The 19,252-nt window shown below is 43.0% G+C and overlaps 2 protein-coding genes across 4 annotated transcripts in view; one reads left to right on the top strand and one right to left on the bottom strand.

Moving 5' to 3' along the window:
• Positions 1 to 1,468, bottom strand: part of kiaa0825 (KIAA0825 ortholog) — a 160,657-nt gene extending 159,189 nt beyond the window's left edge. The window contains exon 1 of one of the 2 annotated variants that reach the window (XM_021315778.2): positions 1,065 to 1,468. The gene's annotated coding sequence lies outside the window, so the exon portion shown is untranslated. The remainder of the gene's footprint in view (positions 1 to 1,064) is intronic. The other variant, XM_036144422.1, reaches the window with a different exon arrangement.
• A 61-nt stretch (positions 1,469 to 1,529) lies between these two features.
• Positions 1,530 to 19,252, top strand: part of slf1 (SMC5-SMC6 complex localization factor 1) — a 49,132-nt gene continuing 31,409 nt past the window's right edge. Inside the window, exons 1-17 of one of the 2 annotated variants that reach the window (XM_021315780.2) lie at positions 1,530 to 1,599; positions 1,866 to 1,975; positions 3,867 to 3,952; positions 4,060 to 4,170; positions 5,834 to 5,912; positions 6,062 to 6,287; positions 6,368 to 6,518; positions 8,140 to 8,262; positions 8,369 to 8,434; positions 8,957 to 9,103; positions 9,461 to 9,630; positions 9,777 to 9,911; positions 11,112 to 11,265; positions 11,383 to 11,551; positions 11,782 to 11,927; positions 14,109 to 14,215; positions 18,944 to 19,023. In XM_021315780.2, the coding sequence (XP_021171455.2) occupies positions 3,929 to 3,952; positions 4,060 to 4,170; positions 5,834 to 5,912; positions 6,062 to 6,287; positions 6,368 to 6,518; positions 8,140 to 8,262; positions 8,369 to 8,434; positions 8,957 to 9,103; positions 9,461 to 9,630; positions 9,777 to 9,911; positions 11,112 to 11,265; positions 11,383 to 11,551; positions 11,782 to 11,927; positions 14,109 to 14,215; positions 18,944 to 19,023 (1,888 nt within the window). In that variant the 5' untranslated portion in view covers positions 1,530 to 1,599; positions 1,866 to 1,975; positions 3,867 to 3,928. Of the gene's footprint in view, positions 1,600 to 1,726; positions 1,976 to 3,866; positions 3,953 to 4,059; positions 4,171 to 5,833; positions 5,913 to 6,061; positions 6,288 to 6,367; positions 6,519 to 8,139; positions 8,263 to 8,368; positions 8,435 to 8,956; positions 9,104 to 9,460; positions 9,631 to 9,776; positions 9,912 to 11,111; positions 11,266 to 11,382; positions 11,552 to 11,781; positions 11,928 to 14,108; positions 14,216 to 18,943; positions 19,024 to 19,252 lie in introns of those variants that run through there. The other variant, XM_012861372.3, reaches the window with a different exon arrangement.

Here is a 19,252-nt window from a genome sequence, read left to right on the forward strand (position 1 = left end):
GGACAAGAGGCGGGCTACGCCTTGGACAGCTCGCCAGTCCAACACAAGGCAACACACAGACAAGACGAACAACAATGCACTCATGCATTCACCCCTGAGCGCAATTTAGAGAGATCAATTAACCTAACACGTGCAATTAAGGACTGTGGGGGGTTACTCAGATTGAACCTATGTATGGATTAGGAGAATGTGCGAACTCTATGCAGGAAGACCCCCAGGCCCCAGGATTCACAGCCAGAAAACAGGGAAGCCAAGGCAACTGTGTCACCTTGCAGCTCAGAACACTATTTTAAGTTATGCAGAACAAGGGTGGGTAAATCCCTAACATCAAGGAAAACTGTAGGGGTAGAGAAGGTTGCTAAGTGGTAGCCATCCTACAGATGCTCAACTCATTGTTGTGCTCCTGAGATCACCGCTGAACCATTTTGTTGCTTCGTGGCAGAACGCTCTTATACCGTAAGAGATGACAGGGGCATAGACACCCGGACCGCTCTGCAGTTTTGAAGCCTCCTATGCAGCAAACTGAGATGCTCTGGTGCGTATAAAGGAGCCTTTCTATCACAACAATCGAGTCCACAGTCTTTGCTCGAGAGGTGCATCAGCCAGCCTTCCCATGTCTCCAGTTCACAGCTGTTTCTTACTCCTCACCATTTGGTAGACAGTGACCACTGCAGACCGGAAACAAGCTAAAGAAGCTGAAATTCTCAAACCATCGCAACTTTGGCTCTGGCGAAACTGGTTAAAATTTAAATTATGAAGAAATTATTAAATTGTTAATATTGTTATTAACAACACAACACAACAATGTCAGCACTCAGAGTTTGATCAGTTTGGATTAGAAGCTGCGGTCTGATCACTCCCCCTGATCAGGGCACACATGGATGTCAGCATTCAGCATCAGATGACATTCAGCATCCTGTAGTGACACAAAGCTTTCAGCATGCGGTCCGGCTGAGAACCAGCCGTACCTGTGCAACATCAACACTGCAAGCGTACCGTCCGCGGGTTTTATAACGTTTCAAATCCAGTTCAGAGCCGCCCATTCGTGTTGTTGGTGTTTTTACCTCTCTTTCCCAAACTCCTTGTTAATCCAATCCGTGTTAATCCTCTACAGCGGGGGGACACTTCATTTGCAGGCACTTCCAGACGACGTCCGGGTGATTATTTATTTTTTTTATCCGCGACAGTAGTTTGTAACTATAACAGAACAACTGAAGAAATGAACGTCACCGCGTAGTATCATTTCTTCATTACCACGGTAACGTATGCATTGCTATCACTAAACATACATATTAAAAAAAATAAACTTTAAGGTTCAAAAACAGCCAACTGTCCGAGTCGACGTTCCCTCCGGGATACATTTGGTTGAATTACTCTGGGGTAGATTGAGCTAAAGCGTACCCGTTATTCAAGCAGAGCGATAATCCTGTTATTTATAGCTACTTCCGGGAGCCGAAAGCGTCCCTGACAACAACCCGGAAGTAGCTTTACGAAGACTTCCGCTTAGCAGAGCGTACCAAGAAGCAAACCTAAGCGGGGATTTAATTATTTTACAAACCAGAAAATGCGGATTTCTAATGCTAAAAACTAACATTTTGTGTAAGTCCATATTATAAGTATAAGTTATATTACTTATGTTTGAAGGTCGGATAATCTTAAAGGAAGTTTTGAAAGTGCAATGCGTCTGAGCGTGAAAGTCACCCCCCTTTGTTGATAAATCAGCCATGGCTTGAATCGGTTTTTTTTTAATCCATTTGGGGAGGGAAGCAGCTGGAGTCTGAAACATGAGTATTCGATGTGTTTACATTAAGGAACTAAATAACTTATTTCGTATATTTTCATGGCAACGTTCAACATATGGTTAGAGGGAACAACAACACGGCGACTCAAACGCTGATGTCATTGTTGGCTGTCTGTTTACTTTCCGTTTTGGCGCGCGTGAGGATCGAAAGTCATCGGCGTTGGTGTGATGAAGGTATCTGGATTTTTAACAGTTTGTATCCACACTCACAAGTATGCGCTGTATAGATTTGGTGACTTGTGTGACTGAAAAAAAAAAAAAAAAAAAAAAAAAAAGATGCACTATGAGATGTAGGGCATTGCATGTCAGTAAGTCAAAACTTTAACAGAGCAAGGTCCATAACAATCCAGATCAAAGTACAACAAATAAAAACATAAGTAAATGTTATATGATACAATTAAATAACCATTTTTTAATGTAGAAGAAGTACATTGATTTAGTATAAAACATTTTAAAGTGTACAAACATATGCAGATGCAGAATTACTAAAAAGGTATAATGCACGTTGTGATATTGGGTCAATAGAGTCCAAGACAGTGTGCAAAAGATTGAAAACATTGTGTGAAAGGTAAACAAGTTTGTTTGGTGCAGTTACCAGAGTTGTTGTTGTTGTTCTTCTTCTTTGTGTATGAAGCTGTTAACTGTTTTCTGTCCTGCTGAAAATTACTGAATTATTGCTATTCATGTAACAGAGATTGTATATCAGCGCTATATCTAATTTACATTAAAGAAAAAAAAAGTGCATCAAGGTACATGCCGCTGCTTGATTTGTTTATAGATTGAAACTCATGGATGTTTTTAGCTAAGATGCTTTTAAACAATTGAAAAAAAAAAAAACAGTTTTCAGTATTTGATCTGCTTGTTACTGATCAGAGCCAGTAAAGTGAAAAGAGACTAATTATGGTCACTGAAAAATGTACTGGTGCATCATATCTGACTGGTTCCATTTTGTGAAAGATAAACATGTAACCATCTGCTACATGAAGTCCTTCTTAATCTTTGATTAGCTACATAGGTCTTTAGGTTATAGTTACTTAAACACTGAACAGACACCCCCCCCCCCCAAAAAAAAAACAAAACAACAAAAAACTAGAAAACTAGTCACTTTATATGGACAGACACTGAACTCTATTGCACAGAGTAACTGTTGCGTCATCACATGATCCGTTCTTTGTTGCAATACATCCTGCTGCTAGATATACTTGCACTACAAGTGCATGAGCCCTAGCATGTATGTGTTTATATATGCACATGTGTATGAATATTTATATAAGTATACATCTTTATGTAGACTATACCCTCTCCTGTTGCAGTACGTCCTGCACAACTCAAACCTGGAAAATGCACATGATGTTGTCTTACTCAGCAAAGTTTTATTATTCTAATCTATTCTTCTATTGTTCTTACACAACTTGCATTTGCTTTGCTTATTCCACAATGCATATTTCAACATGTACTTATGTCAACTGTATGTTTGTCTATGCATAGCACCTTATCGCCAAAGCAAATTCCTGCAGCGTGTGTAAAGTACTACTGGCAATTAAGCTCATTCTGACTCTGATTTGATGAAGAACACATTTATGTGTGCATTGTCAGTATGACACGTCAGGAAAACCACAAAAGGAACTTCTCAGGCGAGCGTTTTCGTCAGACCTGCAGCAGGAACAGTTTGTTTGCTGTTGTCGTGGCGTAATGGTACACTAGAGTTGGGAAAACAGAAGCTGCTTTGGCAAGTTAAATAAGTTGACAGAACTGAAAGTTCAGTTCTGCAAAATACCAAAGGAGCTTTGCTGCCAAGATGTAAAACAATCTGTAGTCGGATTGTTTGGATCTAGGGTTTTCTTGGTCTCTTTATGAAGAAGAGCCTTTGGAGATTTGTACAAAGTTCTCTTAATCATGGACATTTGGGGAAGTTTGGGGAGAATGTGAACGTACCACACACCCTACCGGACCTTCTTGCTCTGAGGCAACGTTGCACCTCCGTGCCTTTGAAACACCGGCGCTCCAAACCTGTGTAGCTTTACAAATGCACGGAGTCGCCTTTAAGGTTCTTCTCTGTCGGCAGATGGGCACCACTTCACTCTCTGATCGCGACACAGACCAAAAAAGGGGATCACACTGAACTGCATGGCGATACAACCAGTTCAACAGGTATGCTCAGCTTTACAGCATGTTGTTCTTCATAGAGTAATGTGACTGACTCACCTACAGTTTAAAAATCCACGTTGACCTCATTTTCTGCTCGTTTCCTTTTCAAGATGGAGAGCTGCAAACGGGTTTTCCAGATCTCTGGGATCAAAGTGCGGGATAAGAAGAGAGTTTTGATTAAGGGCATCTATCAGCTGGGTGGAAAATACATTGGCGGCTCAGTAGGTCGACCTCCTTAAAATTATGTTCCGGAAATGCATTATTTACCTTTTTTTTTTTAATGCAGTAATCATCAGGATTTTTCCCTCCACTTTAGCCTCTTCTGATAACAGTTGCTTAGTTTTAACAGGACTCTGCAAACCTAAAGAAATTATCCTAGGTACAACACTTTAGAGGTGGCTTCATTGCTGATAGCTGGCAGAAATGGCTAAAATTAGTTTTAAAAATAGCATTTCTCTGTCAAAGAAATCAGCTCACACCTTCAAATTAATGGATTTTATGTGCATGATTGGATTTAATTAAATAATCCATTAAGTATTTCAGTTTTGATTTGGACTTCAAACCCTTGCAATAGGAGGGTAATTTGCAAATTGACAAAACATAAACTCTGCTTTTTCTTAATTTGTTATTTACGTTCAGTCAACAGAAGTTTGTTTCCAAACTCTCAGTTATTGTACTGAATAATCATTGTTTCAATATAAACCAAAATAATGATTTATTTTCCCCCCTATCATAATTTGGCAGTAGTAGTCAATACATTAACACACAGCATGGTTGCATGTTTATTCAGAGGCACTGTCATTCGTGTAATTGTCTTTAAATGAACGTACCTAGAAAATATGCAAATTCTCCTATAAGCTTTGTGTTATTGTTCAGAAAAGTATTCATAGCATTTGCCTCCAGATATTCTGCTCATACAGTCTGGAAGTTTATTTTAGCATTTCTACAACAGCTTATTTAAAAAAAATAGATGTGACTTATATGTCTTACTGTATTCTTAATTTGTATAGCTTTATTACCTTGAAAGGTTATGAATTTAACTGAATCCTCCATTATTTAGCACTCTAGATCATTTTGCCAAGGGCTCTGCTGTATTTAAAGCATAAGTCGCCAATACAGATACATCAACAGACATCAGTAGTTTTAAACTTAAGTTCACTGTGTCGTTATTGCAGGTTCTGCGTCATTTTCTCTTTGCTGTTAGTCCGTAAACGAATGTGTTTTTTCACGTATTTTTAATATACGATAAATACGTTAACACCTATCTACGCACGCTTTCACACATTAAAAGGAAAGCAAAAGCAAACTACACAAAATGTGCAACTTTGGAGACTTTCTTCCCCGATTTAGCGGACGTCGGTACCAAGGAGTGGGAAGAAGCGAACACCCCTTCACTACTAGCTGACAGTATCTTATTTAAATAATGGTAACAACAAAATCTGATTTGTCAAGAGGAAGCAAATATGTTGCAGAAATATTTCCTACATTTTAGACATCGTCTTTTGAGTGCCTCTAGGAAACTGCTAGTTTTTGCTCCAAACACAATTTTAGCTTTTTGCAAGTTTAAAGAAAATCTCTAAATTTAGAAATGCCAAAACAGTCAACTAATGTGTTCTCTATAGTCTTACCCACCCCCCCAAAGATGAATTAAGTGCACCATTGTTTTATAGTTAATACTTATTTTTCTTTAGTTATCAACCCTGTGCACAATAGCTGATATAAGGTGAAGCCAGCAAGCGGTGGAGTTTATGATGAGTTGTACAATCGACACTTTTTAATAATTCAGAATAAATGTATCCGATGTGCACACGGCAAGGAATCCGTTCTCATTGAGCTTTAAATATTAACCCCATTTGTTTGAATCTTTGCATGTCTATTTTACAGGCATATAAGCACTGCACCACTCATCTCATAATCCCCCAGGTTTTGCCCAGTGAGAAGTTTTTCGCAGCTTGTGCAGCAGGTCAGCCTTTGAGATTATTGTTGGATACTGGCTGATGTCTGAGAAAGGATGCCGTTACAATAACGGCTTTATTGTTCTTTGTTCTAGTCCTGACTGTCGTGTGCGTTTATGTCGAACCCAATGCCAAGTGGTTTTGCTTCTGCCTCCAGGAAAGTGGGTTGTGACTCCCAAGTACGTGTTGGAAAGCATGAAAAATGGCTCCTGGCTGCCCGAGGGAGCCTACGAAGTGGCAATTTGCACAAGCTCCTCCGCCGCCTTTTACCCCGTCAGACAGTGGAGGGAAAAGGTGAGCAGAGGTAGAGTTGCCGGTGCCTTCCAGGACTGGAGAGTCCTTCTTATGGTCCAAGAACCCGGCAGAAGAGCCATGTTCAAACGGTGAGACTCCGCCCTAATAATATAAGTTCACTCACAAAACACTCGCGTATGAATGAAGCTTATTGTTCCTTCCTACGCAGGCTGCTGAAAGCTGGCAAGGCGGAAGTGTACGACTGTCCTCCTGTCTACACTTCCATCACTCATGTCGTGGCCAAACCTGTTACGGAGAAATCCAAGTCCTTTAATGCGCCCTGTTACCCTGTGAGCCACATAGTCCAACATCTCTTCGGGGTAAGTTAGCCCAGCTGCTGTAAGGCGTAGAACCCCGGGCTGATGTACAGTGTTCATAACCTTTTTAACATTACACCCATAGACTTTACTGCATTCTAATGGGATTTTACAGCAATGCATAATCGTGAATCTGTAAAGTTGTTGTTTTTTAAGACACCAAGAAGCATATAATGACAAGCAAGAAGCTTTATGGAGAAGTTGATAGCCGGGTTAGTTTATAAAACAATATCTCGACCTCTGAGCATCTCATTGAGCGCTGATTAGTCTTTTGTCTAAAAGGAGAGAGTATGGCACAACTGCAGACATACCAAGACATAGACATCCAGCTGAACTGGCAGACTGGGCCAAGGACAGTGTTAATAAGAGAAGAAGCCAAGAAGCACATGGTTTCTCTCTGGAGGAGCTTCAGAGAACCACAGCTCAAGTGGGAGAATCCGTTAACAGGACTGGCAAAAACGCTTGCACCTTGATCGCAGCATCTCTAACGTAAAACATGCCGATGGCTGCATCATGCTGAGGGAAGGCCTCCCTTCAGCTGGGGACCGGGAAGCCGATCATCACTTATGGGAAGGTGAATGGACAAAGTCTGGAGCAGTTCTGGATGAAAATCTGTCAGAAGCTGCGAAAGACATGAGCTGAAGATGGAGGTTCAGCTTCCCGCTGGACGAGGGCTACAAGACATTCAGTCACAGCTACAGTGGAATGGTTTAAAAAAATAAAAAAAGCATATTTATTGTGTTAAATTGTGTTAAAATGGCCCAGTCAAAATCCAGTTCAGAATATGTTGCCAGGCTTGAAAGTTATTGTTCAGTAATGATAATTGCTTAAAGGACAAAACCTCTCAGCCTCTAGATGTGCCAAGGTGGTGGAGACATACCTCAAAGGGTTTTTAATGGGAGGTGCTTCTATTAGGTACTTCGTCAATGTTGCTAACTTTACACTGACTTCACACCACCGATTTCAGATTTGTGTTTCTGAAATAAAAAGCACACTGTAAAAAAGGAACTAGACGTAAGTAAACTTTTTGAGGTGAGCATATTTGCCCTTGATTTGAGCGGGTAAATACAATTATCTGCCAATGGAATAAGGTTTCTGCACTTAAAATGGGAACAACTCATCGCCATCATCTTATTTCAAGTGAAGAATATCTAATTATCTTATTTTGGGGTAAACTGCCCATTCCATTGGCAGATCATTTTATTTACCTGCTCAAATCAAGCACAAATGCTCTCATTTTAGGAACATTTCACTTACGGTACTTTTTGTTCCCTTTTTTTGCAGTGCATGTATTGTTTTCACTACTCTTTGTTGGCCCATCACACAAAAATTCCCCCAAAATACATCAAAGTTTGTGGTTTAACTGCGACAAAATGCAAAAAATTTCAAAGCACCTAAAAGGGGTTCTTTCACGTTCTTTTACTTTCACATTGCATATTTCTTTTTCATTTTCACCTTGTTTGCCATTTGCAATGAGTAAGAAAACATCAAGAAAGCCCGAAAAGAGCTCCCTCCTGAATAAGTTAGACAACAAATATTACACTAAGCACACAGACTAAGTTGTTCGATTAAATGAATGAGAAAAAAAAATGCTGCTTGTTATGCTGCCTTTCTTGTCTGACAGAGCAATCACGTGGATATGAATTTCAACAAAACCGAAGATCATCCATCCGAGACTAAAGCCGCCCGTCTTGATTGCTTCTCTAATTTGGAGGCAGATCTCAGGGGCTTTGCTGTCAAAAAAGAGGTGCGTTGGTCAATTGTTCCGTCGGTCCGCGTTCTGCTCCGCTTCATTGGCCTCGTTTGCCGCCTTCGTTCTCAACGTGTTCCCCGTGCGTTCTCTCTCCCCGCAGGAGCGGCCAAGGCTGTGGTTCTATGAATTTCTGAGTTGCGGCGACCCTCGCCGTCCCCACACACAGGTAGGCGTGCCTAACGCAGCAGCCCCCTCGGCCACAGTCGCTGCTATACACTCATCTGCGGCATAACTCTGCGTTTCATCAAGCAGATCAGGTCATTCAATTTCCTTTATGTCATACATTTCAATGGGAAGTGACACCGAGCACAAGGGCGCGTCGAAACCAGGTCACTGGTTTAACCACCTCTCTCGACTGATCTGAGCGCTGTGATTGGCAGAGCTATTAACAACACTCTCCACCGTCCTGTCCGTACTTTACCCAAGTGGATGTCTGTCAGATTGCTATTAGAGCTGCGCTTGTATTTCCATTCAGGACGTTCCGAGTCCATATGCTTCTTTGCCAATGAGCGACGGTTAAAAATGACCCTCAGGAACTTCTGATGCCAACTCAAGACTTATTTCGATTACCCTCCTGCCCTTTCTCTTCTCTTCTTTCTGCCATCCGTCTCTTTGAGCGCCCCCCCCCTCCTCCTCCCTTCTTTCCATATGCTTCTCCCATTTCACCGTTGTTCTGTTCCTCCTCCAGGCGATCGTGGAAGACATCACCAACGTTGCCAGTATGATAGAGTGCGGCCTATTCAGCGAGGCCTTGGACTCAATCAGAAGCTCCGTGCTTCCGGGCCTGTTGCCACCGGCGACGTACCTGATCTCCCTCTTGGAGTACGCACAGCAGGTGAGGCGGGAGTTATCTGACTGTAGGGAAGTCCCACCTGCGGCTTTGCGAGCCTGAGGGATCGTGCAAGCGGATGACTGCTTGCCACAGCAGGTTCGAATGTTGATCGATGTCTAGGAGGGGGAGATTAATTTGAATCCACTAAACATTGCTCACCATCAAGGAAAAACATGTTTGAGATAAACAAAAAGAACCTCTAAATTAACTTTTCAATGTCCAAATTAGAACCTGGTTAGTTTTCCAGCAATGTTAGACACCAGGGATCCACATCACTTTGCAGAAGCCGTTTATTTGGACACATGATCTCTTTGTCCGAATACTCTAAGCAAGTGAAACTCCTGTGTTTACGTTGGGCAGGGTAACGCCTCACCCCTCTTCCTGCGAGATCTGCGGCAGGTTATGGAAAACCTGCTCTTTAGCAATCCTCCGTGGCTGGCTTCCACTGCAGGGAGACGCTTCTACTGCCAGCTGCTGCAGTGTCCTCAGTGCAAGATGGGCCTGTGGCCTCTTTTAGAGACGGCTGTCCGGTAAGCTTGAAATCACCGGGGGGCTTTCTGGGGTCATATTTCTGCCCTTTATTTTAAAACTTTGATAGAGATCAAGCAGTTGGAGAGACTTGTGCAACAAGCTAATGTGTGACGTAATCTTTACATTCACATGTGTGATCTACAAGATACTGCCTGACCGGCAGCGGCACCTGTCACCCGCACCCCGGACCCGCCGTGCCAGGCCTGCTACATTTCTACGCTGACATCCTGGCGTTTTGCCTCAAGTTTCTCAAGGCTGAACTTCATTCCATCACCGGCGGGTAACGAAATGACTTTCTCTTTTTATCCCTTTTTTTTGAACAGCCTACGTCTCTGCTAAGACAAAGAGCATAACAGCAAAAGAACATTTGAAATGTGGATTTAAAAAAAAAAAAAGAGTTTTGCAATTTAAAAAAAAAAACTTTATTTTAAAAACGTCAAGCTCACATTTTATAAAGCCTCTCACACTGCATGTGAACTATTTAAAATATTCCCTGTTTAATGCCACTCTCATGTTTACTGTATCACTGGTGCTTCTGATAAACTAGAATATTGATTTATAAAAAAATAAAAAAGAAGATATTTCCCTTCATGGACTAAAAGAGAGGAAATTCGTCTGAGTTTAACCCGTCCTTTAGGGAGCAGTGTGCTGCCGACACAGAGTTGTGCTCACGGAGCAATCTGTGGTCAAACGTCTTGCTCAGGGACCCAGAGTGACGGACTGAGTTACGAACCGGCAACCTTTGGTGCCGCTCTAAGACGTGAAACCCTGACTCCCTTACCTCTAGGCTGCCACTCCCAAAATGTTAATTTATAAATGTTATTCAATTTTAAAAGCAAAACTATATACAACTTATTATGTTGGTCTATAGTACAACAAATATATTGCTATACAAGTTACTTTTGACTTTACAATTAATGAAAACCCCCCCAAAAAAATCTGCTACTCAGAACTTCAGAAAATGATCGATGTCCAAGAAATAATTAAATATGATGTGACGGCCCACATACTCATGGGGAAGACTGCTGAATTGACACGTGTCCAGCACAAAAGGTTGTGGTTAAAGAAGCTGCTTTCATCCAAGCATCAGCGCAGCCCGAAGCAGATTGTGTAACAGGACAGTTGAGTCTTAGAGAGATGTGTGTGTTGTGGACTGCATATTGAGTCAGTTCTTCGAGAACCACCACAGACCTATCCTGAACATGGGCTACAACGTTCACATTGTTTGTATTGGGTCACCCCTGAACCAGAGAAAATGTTGAAAGACTCTGACGGTGGCTAAGAAAAAAGATGACTAGACTGCCACTCTACTTGAGTCCAAAGTCCTATGAAAGTACATTTTACCTTTCATCTGGAAATCAGTGTCCCAGAGTGGAGACAAGCCGAATCGATAGAACTGAATTACTAAAATAATCTTTTTATGTTTTTGTTTGTCGAGAATGCTCTCGGGAATGACATCCCTTGTCTTTATCTCCATCAGGGACTCGGTGCCCCCTCAGCAAGCACAAGCTCCATCTGCACCAACCTGCAACTTCCTGCTGTACAGAACCTTCTGGACGGTGTGGGAACGAACCACGCTGTTGTCCCCCACCGTGAAGAAGCTTCTTCAGCTCGTAACGGAAGCTGCCGTCGTGGTAAATACTCTGGGACCACCACTGCATCTTAATTCTGATATTAAAGCGTCCTCATATAGGCGACGCTGTTCCTAGAGCTTGCTTTTATTCGTAGTTTGACGTTTGTTTTCACTAAAGGACTTTGCCGAGGGAGCAGAGAAGCGGGATCTGTATCTGGCCGACACGCTGCTGGACCTTCTGTCTGTCTTGGTGGAGTTTTGGTGTCAGCGGCACTTCAAACTGAATCAGAGCCGGGTAGAAAAAGGCCTGAAAGACCTCTCGGAGCACCTTGCTGTTGTTAGCCAGGGTACGGACGGAGAGACTGCGTTCTGTGTGTTTAGAGTCAATAACTGTGTAATTATTGCTGTTAAAACACATATAGAATAGAGTTACAACACATTTCACTTGCAGTCAGCACTTAAAATACTTAAGTCAGCTTAACCATTCATGTAGTTTTTAACCATCATAATTAAAACCATTGAAAAAACGTCTTCTGATGAGATGCCTGATTACTTTCTTTTGTATTCCTGCCTTCAGATCTATCTCCAGACGTTTTGGTAGAGCTCGTTTGCAAAGTTCGCTCCTCCAGGCTAAGGTTGGTCGTAGCAGACGCCATCTTCAGGAATCTGTGCTGCAGGAGTGGGGTCACTGTTGGAGATGATCCTTTCTCTCTCAGTAAAATGGTGAGTGTTCAACGCAACGATGTTTATTTAATCTAATTAAGTGGCCGTGGAGCATAGGTGGTCCCGCACTGATACGATGAACGATGCAGATGCCAGAATCCAATACGGATCTCATCTTTATTTATTTATTCATCTTTATTTAAACGAAAGAGCCTTTCATTCTAGGACATCCGTATACTCGATAGTAATCAGACCCAAAAAATCGACATAATCCAGTGTTTTGTGGTTCAAGAAAAAGGTTTCAAAATAAAAAGTAATCCGTCTATGCATTTGTTGCATGAGAAATGTCATATATTACTTTGTTCTTTGTTTAATCTTTAAACAATTAAATATGATCATTTTCTGTGGAAAAAATCACATATTACATAACTGTTATGCAAAATTCCTGGTTATGCGATGAAAGTTTAATAAGCACAAAAATTACTTAGTTGTACAATTAATGGTATTAGCAGTAATCTTCTCTGTACTCTAATTAAATACACCAGGTATCTATATGCTCAGGCCAGTTACCACAATTAAACTCCACTGAAATAATTTTAATGTAATTTAATTTAGTTACATTCTCCAAAATGCTAAAGATTCCTCTAATTTTGTTCCCATGGTTTAAACTCATTTGATGTGATGTTGCGACCGTAGAGCTGCCTGTCCCCCAGCTGATGCTGCACACTGCCTGTCAGGTGCTTCAAAGAAGTTCTCCCTGTGTTCATTACATCTCCTTAGCTTTGGCTGTTTGGATGAATTTGGCCGATGCGAAAACACAGACAGTTTTGCTGTGGAAATCAAAGTAGTGCTCTTCTCTTACTAAGCCGGTCGTTCCTGTTTCTAAAACTGCCGGCAGCAAACTGTGAACGGCAGCTCTGTTTAGCAGTGGACTGCTAGCTGGCTGCCCGGCTGCTTAGTCAGTTTGTTAGAGTCTGTGAAGAGCAGAATAGCAAAAGGCAAAAATACATTTACCAGGTGTTTTTATATATATATATATATATATATATATATATATATATATATATATATATATATATATATATATATATATATATATATATATATATATATATATATAAGGTGGAAAATCTCACTGAAGGGCAAGGCAAGTTTATTGGTATAGCACACTTCAGTGACAAGACAATTCGAGGAACTTGAACAGAACATAAGAAAAGAAAACATTACAGAGGAAAGCATATTGCAGTGGAATAGTAGCAGCAGGTCAAGTTATAAGACAAGTTGGACTACAAACTTCAACATTGTCACTCAACAGCAACTCTAAACAAACAGGTTTTTATCCCTGATTTAAAGGAACTCATGGTTTCAGCATGTTCACAGACTTCTGGGAGTTGTTATTCCAGATAAGCAGAGTATAGAAACTAAATGCTGCTTCTCCCTGTTTGGTTCTGGTTCTGGGTATGCAGAGTGTAAGGACTTTAGACTTGGGGTTATGTGCTCTACTTTCTTAGTCTTAGTGAGGACGCGGGCAGCAGCGTTCTGGATCAGCTGCAGCTGTCTGATCCACTTTTTAGGCAGACCTGTGAAAACACCGCTGCAGTAATCAATTCTACTAAAAATAAACGCATGGATTAGTTTTTCCAGATCCTGCTGAGACATTAGTCCTTTAATCCTGAAAATGTTCTTCAGGTGATAGAAGGCCAAATTTGTAATTTTTTCAGATGCCTTTAAAGGTTCAGCTCTGAGTCCATCACTACACCCAGATTTTGGGCCTGATCGGTGGTTTATAGCTGAAGCGACTGAAGCTGTGTCCAAAAATGATTCATTCAGGACCCTTGGGGAACCCCGCGTGTGATTTTTGTCGTCTCTGATGTAAAAATCACGTACTGACACAAAAAAAAGTCCCTGTCCTTTAGGTAAGATTTAAACCAGTCGAGTTCTGTGCCAGAAAGGCCGACCCGGTTTTCCGCTTGCTCTAACAGAATGGAGTGATCAACTGTGTCGGATGCTAAACTAATAAAAAGAAGGCATGAACATTGATGTTATTCTGTTTAAAAAGTATTTTGGTTCAACATTAAACATCCCTTTTTGAAGTAGATCACTAATCCGGACTGACGAGTGCACAATGTTGCATTAGAACATCTGCTTGTGTTGCCCACTCAAATCCACGGGCATACTTCCTTCCACTCAAGGTGACTGTACCGTCTAACCCCGTACGTGTGTCTGTGTGACCTCTGACAGGTGCAGTCTTACCTGCCCGCCCTGGGAACTTTAGCTCAGAGTCCCAGCATCGCTTCCTACAAGACCGGCCAACCCTCCCACAGCTGCAGGAGTCAGGGAACGAGCAGGTCAGTCGTTCACAGCCCGTCTTCAGCTTCTGTTCGTTTGCACTGCGCATTCTTTCGAGAGCGTGAAACGGTGCCGAAGGAATGGAGGCTTTGCTGAGCTGAGTGTAAAATATGAGTTGGAGTTATCGGTTGCACTTAAGTTACAGAAACAGACCCTTGGTATGCCCATTGAGTCGGCTCGGTCTCATCGCTCATCGTCACGGTCTTTGTTGGCGTCTGTAATAACAGCCCTGCAGCGGCACCGCACGATGCCTCTGTCCGGGTGAAAAAGTACAGATGGGGGGGAGGGGGGGGGGGCGTATGAGTGGAAGGAAACAAAGGGAACACCTGGAGGGAAGAGGAGGTGAGGAGCAGAGATGCGTGAGTTTCCAGGAGGAACGCTGTGGTTGGCGGGCTTTTGGGAAATCTAGAGACAGTGAAAGTCAGACGGAGCGCGAGGAGCTGGCATGTGATGGGTCATGCCCGGGTCTGATATTATCAGTGTTTGCTTGCTGACAGGAGGGGCACACAGGGAGGTTAAGCCCCTCCTCGAAACACACACACACACACACACACTCTCAGACTATCAAATGATTTGGACAGATAGACTCGGATATCCCACCGGGGTCTTCTCTCTCCCCTTACGACCACCAGCTCTCAGCCCTCGCTCCTCTCCCCAGCCTTTCTTGGTCTATCCTTGCATATTAAAGCCCTCCTCTTGATGCAATCGCGCGCGCACACACAGAGTCTCTCTCCCTCCATGCCCATATCAGACATCTGCTGTTTCACCAGCAGGTAGCTGGCCCGGACTACGGCCGGAGTCACCAGGGAGCAGGTTCATTCGAAGGCTACCGGTTCACCAGCTGACCAAATCTCCCTCCTTCTCCATTGCTGCTACCCCTTTCCTACTTTTCTTGCGCTTTTACAGCTTTTAGCTAATTTTGACACGTTCGTGAGCGGAACTGACGCGGAGCGCAGTCTGCGCGGATGAGATAAGGGAGTGCCAAAGGGCATGTAAAATCGTTTGACCCCAAAAGAAAGAATGGAGCCACAATGACAAAGCCTGTGATAAATGGAAGACAGGAACCAAAAGCAAATCTTGTTTCCTCGTTTTCACGCTTGGATTCGTGATATTGTTCATAATTTCATTGATCTTGGTATTTCGAATCGATTAGCACATCTCGTGTTGAAGCATTTCTTAAGTTTGTCACTTTTCTGAAACTGAAACTTCTATGTTTAGAACAGCTGGAAATACTCAAATTACCGGAGTGTTCGACGGAGAGGAAAAAAAATGAAACGCGAGAATGCGTGAGAGCACCAAAAATACATAATATAGACCTTTCAAATATGTCACATTTTGTTTCCCTCAGATATGTGATTTCAGTAAAAGAGTTGCGTGTTAAATGGCTTTCCAACTAAATCCTGCCAAGATGTTTGGCTTCGGATATGAAAAGAAGGTTGTAAAGCGACATGTGACCCTTTCCTCTTCCATTTCTGACTGATGGAGAACAAAAGGCTGTGTGTGTGTGTGTGTGTGTGTGTGTGTGTGTGTGTGTGTGTGTGTGTGTGTGTGTGTGTGTGTGTGTGTGTGTGTGTTTTTGTGGTTATATACGAGAGAGGGCGGACGTTTTCCTTCCGCTCCAGCAGAGGAGTCACAGTGAGGGCACGCGTCCAAGCTGCGGCGAGCTGACAGGGCGACTGACTGACCGACTGTTTAGGTGACCGTTTAACTCGCCGGCTGGCCGTGCAGCGCTGGGTGCTGTTAGCTGAGGGGAAGCTGTAATTAAACCGAGATCAACCCCCCGCTGCTTTAATCAGGCCTCGTGCGTTGCTCAGTTGCCGGCCTCTTCTAAAGCGCCTGACCGTGTGATCTGATTCGTCTAGTATGTCCAACCCATGGCAATAAAAATCTTCATTACGTAGATGATTTTCAGTCGGTTGGTTTCCTGTTCTTTTCCTCTCAATATCAAGTGAATTTCATGACTTTCTCGTATAGCTGATCTAAAAAACATATATTCCACTTATTACACGTTTTGAGGTGTGTTTTCCAAAGTAAAGCAGCTGAGTGGGACAGCTCCAGAGTTACAACACCAACATTTCTAATGTGTCATGTTGCTACAGTTATGTGTCTTCAAGCAATCAGTCAAAATTATGTCAGGAAGGTGGAAAAATCCTACGAGCTTCCGCCATGGGACGGGGATGAGCACATCCTCAGAGGAAAGATCTTGAGCTGCATCATGTGGGGAAACCTTAGGAGAGGAGCCACTGGTGCTCTGAACTTTTGCGATTGTTTTGGGATGTCCCACTAGTAGGACATACATCCGTTATGGGCCGGTAACACCTTGGATTCCCTAGGATGGCAAAGCAAGTCTGGACAATTGTGGAATTTAATCTACGGCACTTCCAAGCGTCAATATGTATGGGAAATGGATCGGAAAAATCTGTATGATCTGTATTCTTCATCCTATCATCTAAAATGTCCTTCTATCCCTCCGTTTGTCCATCGTCAAACCATACTCCCCTCCATCCGTATAGCACGCCTTTTAACCATTTACATACCCATTCCTTTATACCAAGAGCAAAAAAGGCAGCGTTGGAAGATTCTCCAAAGCACGATGAACTGGAAATGAGTTGCTTTACCTATTGCTCAGACTTTTATTTTGAAGTCTGCATCCAAGGACACACCCTGCCCCAGATCCAGATCTGATAACTGCGACACCGGCCCGCCTGCTTACTTCCCAAAGTAGAAAAGCTACACAAGCCCAGTACAGTACCACCAGTCCCTGCTGCCAGCTGATGCTGACTGAGGGGCACTATTTTTTTTTTTTTTGGGAGGGGGGGGGTTGGAGATGAGAAGCAGTGCACCCTCATCATAGACTGCATTATGGAGTCTGCCTCACATTCACACACACACACACACACACACACCCGCAGCTTGTCTCATCTGTTCTCGTCCCTGTCCTTGCTAATAACAAGCAACGTGACAGGAAGCGTGTTTCCTCCTCAACTGCTGGCAGCTCCTTCCTGGCTTCTGAACAACCCAATTACCAGGGAACAAGCCTCTTCCCTGTAATACGGATGGCACCTCCACTTCAGCGCCCGCGCTCGCGCCCGTGCGCCGGCATATACACACAGGACACCTGTCAGGCTCCATGCCGACAGATTCCCCGTACCCACACGCAGGACTAGTGACAGCCCACAGCTATTAGCACGCCACCACTTTGAAGAGGTTTCACTTTCTTTTACTAGTTATTTCCCCCTAATGTGCCCGCTCGCGTCGCATTCTTCATCTCCGCTTTTGAGTTGTTAAGTGGGAGGGAAAAAGTACTTTGGAGACAGGAATAGACGACGGGACGTGTAAAGTGTGTGTGTGTGTGTGGCCAACACAGCGAGAGGTTTGACAGTTATTGTCAGATTTCATATAAGGAGGATAGCGGGCTTGTGAGGGATTGGATTTGCTAATGGCACGTGTTACTGTGCGGTGATTCGGGGGTTCTGCTTGCCAACCTGGCTTCACGTTTTGCAGGCGATGTGTGAATGTGGTGGTGTGGCGCGCCGATCACACGAGACCAAAGTGAACCTGCTGGGCTACATGCAAAAGTCTTATTAGGAGGAAAACGAAAAAAGTGCACGCGGCCACGATCTCCTGCGGTGATGCGTGTTGGTGGCAGCCTCATGCTGCGGGAATTTACTTCAGAAGAGACGGGACAGATGGACGGTATGGACGGGGAGGATGTTCGCGCATAAATACAGAGCGAGCCTCGAAGAAAGCCCGCAAAAGACTCCAGGCTGGCGTATCACTTGTGCATCATTAGATTTTCAGTAGTGTTGCGCCGATGCCATTTTTTGGCCCTGATACCGATACCCGATACCTGGCTGTGCCGTATTGGCCCATACCGATATCATACCGATACCATCTGTTTGAAATTGATGTGTGTGTATATATGAAGAACTGCATACTACTTAGGGTAGTAGAACTTTTTAATTGCCTACCTGGAATGCACTGCAAAAATGGAACTAAAAATAAGTAAAATGTTCTTAAAGTTAGTGAATTTGTCCTTGATTTGAGCAGGTCAATAATATTATCTGCCAAGGGAATGAGTATTTTGACCCCTAAAATAAGATAATTAGATATCATGCACTTGAAATAAGATGATTGAGAGGAATTGTTACTATTTTAAGTGTAAAAATCTAATTCCATTGGCAAATCATCTTATTTACCGGCTCAAATCCAGGACAAATACACTAATTTTAAGAACGTTTTACTTATTTTTAGTTCCGTTTTTGCAGTGTGGGTGACAATAGTTGAATAAACTATTGGCTCTCAAAGGCCAAAATAGTGCAACATTTGTGAAATTATAACATGTATAATAGTAGTGCAACAGTAGGACAGTAAAATTACATTAATAATTGAATAATCTCTTTTAAACCCTGAGTTTTGGCTCTCAAATGCCAAAATAATGCAACTTTCATGAACTTATATAACATGTATAATACTAGTCGGGAGAGAGAAGGCTGCGTTCAAGTGACATACAAACATCAAAATGGTATCGGTGCCCTATTTGTTGGTACTCGCCGATACCGATACCACAATTTTAGTGCTGGATCGGTACTGGTGTCGGTATCGGTGCAACACTAGTTTTCAGACACTGAAATATGACATTTTTGAATTTGTTGAAATGATTTTTAAGTTTGAGTGGAACATTAAATGTCCCGTTTCCTCTCGAATCTCGAATCCTCTCCATCCAGAGCCGAGAGCCAGTCGGTGACTGCAACGAGCCCCGAGCGAGAAAACGGCCCTAGAGGCTTGAGCAGAGTCAACGCAGCAGGTATGTGGCGCATTCACGCACGCACAGAACACACCAGCGTGGCTTTAGATTCTCAAAGGGTTGCACTTTTAATGGACCGAGCCTTTGACAGCGGGTCGTCATTAAAACGCCGCATGATAGCTCTGTCATCACTTTCAGTCCGCTGAAGGGCGCGTAATGCGCGAAGATGGCGATCGGTTTTCATCGAAACGGATGTTTCATGTCCAGCCAGCTGTGGTTAGCAGCTCGG

This window comes from Fundulus heteroclitus, chromosome 12, assembly GCF_011125445.2.
Source record: "Fundulus heteroclitus isolate FHET01 chromosome 12, MU-UCD_Fhet_4.1, whole genome shotgun sequence".
NCBI lineage: Eukaryota > Metazoa > Chordata > Actinopteri > Cyprinodontiformes > Fundulidae > Fundulus > Fundulus heteroclitus.